Source organism: Lepus europaeus, chromosome 2 (assembly GCF_033115175.1).
Source record: "Lepus europaeus isolate LE1 chromosome 2, mLepTim1.pri, whole genome shotgun sequence".
Lineage (NCBI taxonomy): Eukaryota > Metazoa > Chordata > Mammalia > Lagomorpha > Leporidae > Lepus > Lepus europaeus.
The window spans coordinates 176,187,026-176,196,869 of record NC_084828.1 but is presented as its reverse complement, the minus strand read 5'-3'; the positions used below and the strand labels follow the sequence as shown (position 1 = coordinate 176,196,869).

At 39.1% G+C, this 9,844-nt stretch overlaps 1 protein-coding gene across 1 annotated transcript; it reads left to right on the top strand.

Moving 5' to 3' along the window:
* Window positions 1-5,746: 5,746 nt before the first annotated feature.
* LOC133750316 (ras-related protein Rab-2A-like) lies at window positions 5,747-7,396 on the top strand. Its single transcript, XM_062179861.1, has one exon. It carries the CDS (start codon window positions 5,814-5,816, stop codon window positions 6,450-6,452), a length of 639 nt encoding a protein of 212 aa, XP_062035845.1. The 5' UTR covers window positions 5,747-5,813; the 3' UTR covers window positions 6,453-7,396.
* Window positions 7,397-9,844: the final 2,448 nt, after the last annotated feature.

Sequence of the window (9,844 nt, the reverse complement as noted above, 5' to 3'; positions counted from 1 at the left end):
GTTTGGTGAGAAAGATGTCTGACAGGGTGGGTCGTGTCCTCACAAGATAGCAGCTGCTGTCACATGCAGTTTTTCCCATGGCAAGACTGTTTTTTCTTGTTTTATTTTCATTGCGCTTTAAACATGATTTCAGATTATAAATATGTCTTACTTAGATCATTTTCTTAAAGAATTTAAATACAGCCCCTTCTGTCAGGTTCTATTTGCCTCTCAATCAGAAAACTTAAATGTAGCTTAGACAGCACCTTTCTTAGCTCCTCTAATAATGACTCTGTCCTTTGTTCTAGACCCTGTCTAGTACACTTGGGCCTCATTCCTTTGTAATCATAACCTCTACTCTACCACCAATGGCTCTACTCCCAACCTGTGTGTACTGATGGTCCTCTTCCCCACTTAATGCTGTATAATTGTTCAAACCTGGTAAATGCCACTCTTAGGATCATTGGTTACTATCCTCACCCTGTCTTTTATGACCTTGTCTAAATATGATCAGAGTCGGCAAGCTTGGAAGGCTTCCATAGCCTTGGCAACTCATGTCGACAGCCTAGGGTGGTTACTGGCGCCATAAACTAGAGTGTCAATTTGTTGGGTCAACAACAGGAGCCACTGTGCACTTGCTCCTCATGTGGGATCTCTGTCCTTAATGTGCTGTGTACATTTTGATTTAATGCTATAACTAGTACTCAAACAGTATGTTTCACTTTGTGTGTCTATGTGGGTGCAAACTGTTGAAACCTTTATACTAAATTGATCTTCTGTATATAAAGAGAATTGAAAATGAATCTTGATGTGAATGGAAGGTGAGAGGGAGCAGAAGAGGGGAGGGTTGCGGGTGGGAGGGAAGTTATGGGAGGGGGAAGCCATTGTAATCCATAAGCTGTACACTGGAAATTTATATTCATTAAATAAAAGTTAAAAAAATAATAAAAAGAAAAAAAAGAAAAAAATAATTTAAATACAGACATAAGCTGAAAGTTTTTCTATTGTCAAAACTTCAGTATGAATACATCTAACAAAGTGAATTTGATTTGATTTTTAAATAGTGTCTCATTTTAACATGTTGCATGAATTGCTTATAGAAATAAATCTTACATTTGGTAAAGTGAATTATACGTTGTTTGATATACTGTATGTGGAATACAAGTATGTGATTACTTAATACTTAATAATAAATACCTAATACTTAATAATAAAATACTTAATAAAATAATAATAAATAATTAATACTTAATAATGCTTAATAATAAAATAAAAATACTTAATATTAAAAAATGAGGGAATCAAGATGGAAAATCTCCTTGAAGCCAAATGTAAAATAAAGCAACCACAGCAACATATTTTCACTTTGTAAAATGAATATAATCATGACAACAGTGTTGGACCACACATTCCTGAAAAGCGGATTGTTAGCATGAATAAGGGCTTCTTCTAAGCTCCATACACTGGTGAGCAGGAGTGGTGATTTGCAGTATTGTTTAAGCATGCAGATACTTAATTGTGCGCCTGAGCACCGGTGACATCATAAAGATCAAATATGTTTCCTGTATTCTTCAGGTTTTGTGTGTTTTCTCTGGCTTCTGAGGTTATTTGGGAGAAGTGAATTTAGATTCTCTCTTTTTAAAAAAGATCGATTTTTCTATTTGAAAGGCACAGTTATGTAGAGAGAGTAAGCAACACACACACACACACACACCCCTAAATTCAAGCCCTGGTTCTGTTCCTTATTCCATTTCCTGTTAATCTGCACCCTGGGAGGCAGCAGGTGATAGAATAAGTACTTGGATTCCTGACACCTTTAGGAGACCTAGATTGAGTTCCTGGCTGCTAATTTCAGCCTGCCCCACCCCAGCTGTCACAGGCATTTGGAGAGTGAACCAGAGGATGGGAGATCTCACACACACACACACACCCCTTTTCTCTGTCACACAGCCTCTCAAATAAAATGTACCTACCAGCCGGTGCCACAGCTCACTAGGCTAATCCTCCACCTGCAGCACCGGCACCCTGGGTTCTACTCCTGGTCAGGGTGCCGGATTCCATCCCGGTTGCTCCTCTTCTAGTCCAGCTCTCTGCTGTGGTCTGGGAAGGCAGTGGAGGATGGCTCAAGTGCTTGAGTCCTGCACCCGCATGGGAGACCAGGGGGAAGTGCTTGGCTCCTGGCTTCAGATCCGTGCAGCGCACTGGCTCTGGAGGCCATGGGGGGGGGGGGGTAACCAACGGAAGGAAGGCCTTTCTCTCTGTCTCTCACTGTCCAACTCTGCCTGTCAAAAGAAAAAAAAATGTACCTACCATCTCCCTGGCTTTCTACGCAACAGTATTGTCATATGCCTTTAATATACTTGAACCTGTCCGAAGGGTTAATGGGTGCCTGGTATTAACACTGATCCTCTAGTCACATATTTTACAGTGCTTCCAATTTGTCAGTTACTTTTCTGCCTGTTAATTATCATGTGCTATGGGAAAATGGTAAATTCATCTGCTAGGACTGCTATAGACTGGTAACATAAACCATAGAAATGTATTTTCCCACAATTTGAGAGGCTGGAAGCCCAAGATTAGAGTTTCAAGATGGCTGGGGTTCTTGTGAGAGCTTGCAGACCGTTCTCATATGGCAGGGGAAAAGAGACAGCAAGATTTCTGGTGTTGTTTGTGTAAGGGAGTCCATGCTGTTGGATCAGGTCTTCACTCTTCTGTCTCCATTTGTCCTTAATCAGCTCCTCAAAGGCCTTATCTCCTCCAGTAGAGTCACTTGGGGACTTAGGACTTTTCCATTTGAATTTCAGGGGGAGGGGGAGCAGTTCAGTCCAAAACATTTTCACAAAGAGCATGATTCCCTCTATGCCTTCAGAATTGTTGCTACCTTCACCCTGGGTGGTGTATCTCATTTTACTACATATTTAGTATGAATTTCTATGTTTAAATCTATGCTTTTTTCATCTTCTTCAAATCACTGTTCTTGTTGCCACCTTCAAAGTTCTCGATGCTGTTTCACTGACACAGATGCTGGGATCAATGTTTGTGAAATATATTTTTTTTCTTTTTTTTTTAACTTTTATTTAATGAATATAAATTTCCAGTGTACAGCTTATGGATTACAATGGCTTCCTCCTCCCATAACTTCCCTCCCACCCGCAACCCTCCCCTCTCCCGCTCCCTCTCACCTTCCATTTGCATCAAGATTCATTTTCAATTCTCTTTATATACAGAAGATCAATTTAGTATAAAGGTTTCAACAGTTTGCACCCACATAGACACACAAAGTGAAACATACTGTTTGAGTACTAGTTATAGCATTAAATCAAAATGTACACAGCACATTAAGGACAGAGATCCCACATGAGGAGCAAGTGCACAGTGGCTCCTGTTGTTGACCCAACAAATTGACACTCTAGTTTATGGCGCCAGTAACCACCCTAGGCTGTCGACATGAGTTGCCAAGGCTATGGAAGCCTTCCAAGCTTGCCGACTCTGATCATATTTAGACAAGGTCATAAAAGACAGGGTGAGGATAGTAACCAATGATCCTAAGAGTGGCATTTACCAGGTTTGAACAATTATACAGCATTAAGTGGGGAAGAGGACCATCAGTACACACAGGTTGGGAGTAGAGCCATTGGTGGTAGAGTAGAGGTTATGATTACAAAGGAATGAGGCCCAAGTGTACTAGACAGGGTCTAGAACAAAGGACAGAGTCATTATTAGAGGAGCTAAGAAAGGTGCTGTCTAAGCTACAATTAAGTTTTCTGATTTAGAGGCAAATAGAACCTGATAGAAGGGGCTTGATAATAATCTGGTGGGCTTTAGGCCTTGTAAGTTAAGAGGCCCAGACCTATCTATCTCTTCACATGGGGTACATCCTAAGGGAGGTGTGAACCTCCTAGGGGAAGGCACTCTGTTGACTTTCATTACTTGGCTGGCCTGGGAGGAGAGCTGGCCAGGTAAAGGCAGGTGGCATCTCTAACAAGCAATTTACAGTTCTGCCTGCAATGTTGCTGACCCTACTTGGCCGTTCCCTCAGCTGCAGTGGTCACTTTGGAAGTTGGGCTGAGTGAAGGGCTTTTCAGCTTAGAGCCAATAAGATCTGTGGCTCTGACCTGGGCATCCTTCGACTCCAGGGCAGGTCCATTTCCAGTGATCCAACTCTTGGCAGAGCTGCCAGGGCTCTTCACAAGCTGACTTCTGCTGAAGCCCAGGCTTACCACATTGAAAGCCACTGCAGTGGACTGGCCTGTTGGGTCTCCTTGAGGGCAGATCACTGTACAGATCAGCCATTAATAGGCCTGCCACCCATTGCTTCTGATGCCTAGCTTTCTTTTCCTCCTGGTTTGTGTTAAAGCAGACCAGAGGATGCAAGTCAAGGGAGTGCCCGTGTCCCATCTCTAATCTTCGGTGGCCTGAACTACAAGTCTCTAGTCACAGGCATGTTCTGTAGTAGTTTTTCTAAGGTAGACAATGCCCATGAGGAAAATTCTATTCTCACTTTAAAACTTTCTTTCCCTTTGGTTTGAAAGGGAGGTTTTTTCTACTTACTGTATACTTGGCTGATGGCGAAGTGAATCTAGCTATGAGATTATTGTTTAAGTTCTTATATTGGCTATGCTGTTACAGAAAAATGTTAGCCATCTCTTTTATAAGGTCTAAAGATTAAATTGTGTGTCCTACAGATTCCTTCATAATAGAATTAGTTCCCTACCTTGAAGAGAATAGAGAAATGAAAGAACAAGTTGGGCTTAGAATAGAGAAATGAGGGAGCAAGTCCTAGATCGCTTGCTGACAATAGCAATATTACATGAATACTTAGCAAACCATTTCAACCATTAGATAACAACTTAAGAAAACATTTACCAGAAGGTCCAATGCCTTCTATAAATTTTAAGAATCATGTATTTGAAGACACCTCTTAAATATCTAACATGGTGTAGTTTGTTTAACCAGTAAACTTAAGCACAACCATCTAAAATGTTTTTAGTTTCTTTCTACCAACAAGTTTAAAACATATGATACACAGAATCAGGTCACACAAATTAAAATGTATCTTTGATTGATTTTAGCAGCTTAAATTTATGGACAATCTTATCTATAAGCCATTTAAAATAAAACTCTTAATAAAATTTTCCCATGTGGACATACAATATGTACACACATATAACAGCATAGTAGACCAATATAGCAATTTTAATAATAGCTTTTAAAATCTTTAACTCTTTTTGTAGATTTCCAATTGATTTGAATTGCTTTTTTAGTAACCTCAGTTAACCATACTTTCTCTCAGTTGGTACTGTTAATACATTATTGGCTTCATCTGTTTACAGAGCCATCCCAAAGTACTGAATACAATAGAAGTGGCTGGAAAAAGTCCATATGAACCTATAGGATGACAGCTAAACACAGAACCAACAACGCTTTAGTTTTATGAGCAGCAAATCATATATAACTGTGGATGACAAAAGACTTTAAGTTGCCGTGTTTAAAATTATAAACTCATCAACCAACAAGAGGCACTTGCTTACTTCACAGTATTTTTGAAAGCACCTGTAGGATTTTACAAGTATTTAACCTTTTAGGCCTCTGGGGCTTTCTCATTAAGATAACTATCATGTCTAGTAACACAAGATCATTAGACTTTTTGGTCTCCCTTGGCTCGGTAGTGTCAGTTTGTCCGGCTTCCTCTCGGCCCCTCATTCCTGGCGGCTGACGGTGGCAGCGGGCGGAGTCTGGCGTTTAGGGGCTGAGCGGCGCCAGGGTGAGGGGCGCGGAGGAGGAGCAGTAGCAGGAGGAGGAGCCGTGTGCCCTGGCACCGAGCGGCCGCGGCCATGGTGTACGCCTATCTCTTCAAGTACATCATCATCGGCGACACAGGTGTTGGTAAATCATGCTTATTGCTACAGTTTACGGACAAGAGGTTTCAGCCAGTGCACGACCTTACTATTGGTGTAGAGTTTGGTGCTCGAATGATAACGATTGATGGGAAACAGATAAAACTACAGATATGGGATACAGCAGGTCAAGAGTCCTTTCGTTCCATCACAAGGTCATATTACAGAGGTGCAGCAGGGGCTTTACTAGTGTATGATATTACAAGGAGAGATACATTCAACCACTTGACAACATGGTTAGAAGATGCCCACCAGCATTCCAATTCCAACATGGTCATTATGCTTATTGGAAATAAAAGCGATTTAGAATCTAGAAGAGAAGTAAAAAAGGAAGAAGGTGAAGCCTTTGCAAGAGAACATGGACTTATCTTCATGGAAACTTCTGCTAAGACTGCTTCCAATGTAGAAGAGGCATTTATTAATACAGCAAAAGAGATTTATGAAAAAATCCAAGAAGGAGTCTTTGACATTAATAATGAGGCAAATGGCATTAAAATTGGCCCTCAGCATGCTGCTACTAATGCAACACATGCCGGCAATCAGGGAGGACAGCAGGCTGGGGGCGGCTGCTGTTGAGTCTGTTTTTACTGTCTCGCTGTCCACTGGGGCCCGCTCACTTATTCTTTCACCCTCTCCTCCTGTTCAGCTGAGACATGAAACTATTTGAAATGGCTTTATGTCACAGAAGACTTTAATCCTTCAAATTCTTGTATAACTTTGAATAAATGGTTCATGTTCACTTAAAAAGACAGATTTTGGAGATTGTATTCATATCTATTTGCATTTGATTTCTAGGTCAATTGATGTGATTATTTTTGTTAAATGTTGTCTTGTGCCCTTAACTACAAACTGAATTGTATTAAACACTACAAAGTCATCTTGAGTATTTTAAATCGGTTTATGTAGTTAGGTTTCCCAATACCTGTGGTTACCTAATGTTTAATATTATAGAACTGTCCTCAGAAAGTTTGTCAATTTTCAAGGCTGTATGGAAAAACAGAACTCTTTTAATTCTGTATTTATCATTTACTTTCTGTGTATATATAGTTTAATAACTTGCTTGGGTGTAATTTGCCAAGCTTGAATTCTTTAATGCATTTGCATAAATTCTATACTGTTTAGAGCTTAAAGCTACAGAAGCATTGTTAGGAATTGCTTGGACACTGAATTTTAAACTTTTTGACATTGTTAACAAGCATGTTCATCTTTTCTTGTCATTAGTCCAAGGAAAATATGCTTAATGTATATTACTAAAGGCTGTGTACGTGTTAACCTGTTTTAATGCCAAAAGTTTGCTATTTGTCCACAGTTTCCTTAAGACCTCTTCAGAAAAGGATTTGTTTGCCTTAATGAGTACTGTTGGGTTAAAACACAGTATAATGAGTGAAAAGGGCAGAAGCAAGAAATCCCTACCTATGCGCAACTCTTAAGAAGAATGAGTATCCACATTTAGATGGCACATTATGAGAACTTTAATCTTTCCTTAACACAATAATGTTTTCTTTTTCTTTTATTCACATGATTTCTTTTTTTTTTAACTTTTATTTAATGAATATAAATTTCCAGTGTACAGCTTATGGATTACAATGGCTCCCCCCCCCATAACTTCCCTCCCACCCGCAACCCTCCCCTCTCCCGCTCCCTCTCCCCTTCCATTTGCATCAAGATTCATTTTCAATTCTCTTTATATACAGAAGATCAATTTAGTATAAAGATTTCAACAGTTTGCACCCACATAGAAACACAAAGTGAAACATACTGTTTGAGTACTAGTTATAGCATTAAATCACAATGAACAGCACATTAAGGACAGAGATCCCACATGAGGAGCAAGTGCACAGTGGCTCCTGTTGTTGACCCAACAAATTGACACTCTAGTTTATGGCGCCAGTAACCACCCTAGGCTGTCGTCATGAGTTGCCAAGGTGATTTCTAAGTATATTTTTCATGCAGGACAGTTTTTCAACCTTGATGTACAGTGACTGTGTAAAATTTTTCTTTCAGTGGCAACCTATAATCTTTAAAATATGGTAAGCATCTTGTCTGTTTTGAAAGGGATATGACAATAAATCTACCCGATGGAAAATCCTGTTAAAAGTAGAAAAGGTTTAGTAATTTACTCAGTGTGGTGGTTTTATCTTTTTTTTCCTTTTTCCCCTTCATCTATAATGAAATTGTTACAGCAGTGCAAAATAAAATCCTATGTATAAAAAAAAAAAAGATCATTAGACTTTTTAATTCTCAAACATTTGTATTGATAGCATTTTCCATTATAGAAACTAAAGTTTGGTACCACGTCACATCTTGATAGTACTTCTAATATAATCCAAATAGCCTGATTAGTTGGTGTCTCTATAAGATGAGAGACATAGGTCCTTCGATTTTTTCAGTTGGGCCCAAACTGGAAAAACCAAAGACCAGGATTTACTGGAAATTTTAGAGTCCAGATTGTTTGAAACTTTGATTTGTTGAATGCCTGTCAAGAATGCCAAGAAGGCTCAAAATCCAAAATATCTGGTTGAAATAAGATTCCTTAAAATCATGACATAACATAGACCAAATTTGATCATTGTTACAAGGTGATTATTCAAATCTTTGAAAATAAGCACATATTTAAATAACCCATAGCTCTTAATAAAAATTCAGCTGTTTTTGAACAATTAGAATTTAACAGACATCAAGAGAACATAATAGATTACTTTAACACATTGCTTTAACAGAGCATCAGAGTTTAATTCTATGTCAGAGAGAAACTGAGCTTCCTGTGATCTTTTGCTGTGAGGTTTCCTTCCTTTACCTTCTTTCATATTGGTGACCATGTTTCTGTGTTTCTGTGTGTAACACATCTTTAAGCATCTTTTGCAGGGCAGGATGAGTGGCAACAAATTCTTTCAGTTTCTGTTTGCTATGAAAAGTCTTAATTTCACCTTCATTCACAAATGAGAACTTTGCAGGATATAGTATTCTGGGCTGGCAGTTTTTCTCTCTTAGTACCTGGGCTATGTCTCGCCATTCCCTTCTAGCTTGTAGGGTTTCTGATGAGAAGTCTGCTGTGAGTCTAATTGGAGATCCTCTAAGAGTAATCTGGCGTTTCTCTCTTGCACATTTTAGGATCTTTTCTTTGTGTTTCACTGTGGTGAGTTTGATTACAACATGTCGTGGTGAGGATCTCTTTTGGTCATGTTTATTAGGGGTTCTATAAGCTTCCTGTACTAAGATGCCTCTGTCCTTCTCCAAACCTGGGAAATTTTCTGCTAGTATCTCACTGAAAATGCCTTCTAATCCTTTCTCCCTCTCCATGCCTTCAGGAACTCCTAGAACCCGAATGTTGGGTTTTTTAATAGTATCCTGTAGATTCCCGACAATATATTTTAGATTTCTGATTTCTTCTTCTTTTCTTTGGTTTGCCTGTTTCCTTTCCTGTTGTCTGTCTTCTAAGTCTGATATTCTCTCTTCTGCTTCGCCCATTCTGTTTTTAAGGCTCTCTAATGTGTTTGTCATTTGATCTATTGAATTCTTCATTTCATTATGATTTCTCGTCACTATCACAGTTTCTTGTTCCACTAGTTGTTTCATTTCATTTTGATTCCTCCTTAATATTTCATTTTCACGAGAGAGATTTTCTATCTTGTCCATTAAGGATTTCTGTAGTTCAAGAATTTGTTTTTGAGAACTTCTTAATGTTCTTATCAATTTTTTGAGATCTGCTTGCATTTCTTCAATCTCCTCATCTTCATAATCTTGAATTGGGGTGTCTTTTTCATTTGGGAGCGTCATAGTGTCTTCCTTGTTCTTGTTACCTCGGTTTTTGCATTTGCTGTTTGGCATGTTGGAGATATTTGGTTTCTTCACTGTGGTGTTTTTTCTTGTTACACTATGGCTCTATATTAAGTGGACTGTCTGCTTTCAGTGAGCCTTAGAGGCTTGAGATGAGTGTGGACTGAGAGCTGTGTTTGGTTCCTCAGGGC

Bases quoted from the DNA above. Each gene is read 5' to 3' on its own strand.
- LOC133750316 (XM_062179861.1), top strand. From the start codon at position 5,814: ATGGTGTACGCCTATCTCTTCAAGTACATCATCATCGGCGACACAGGT.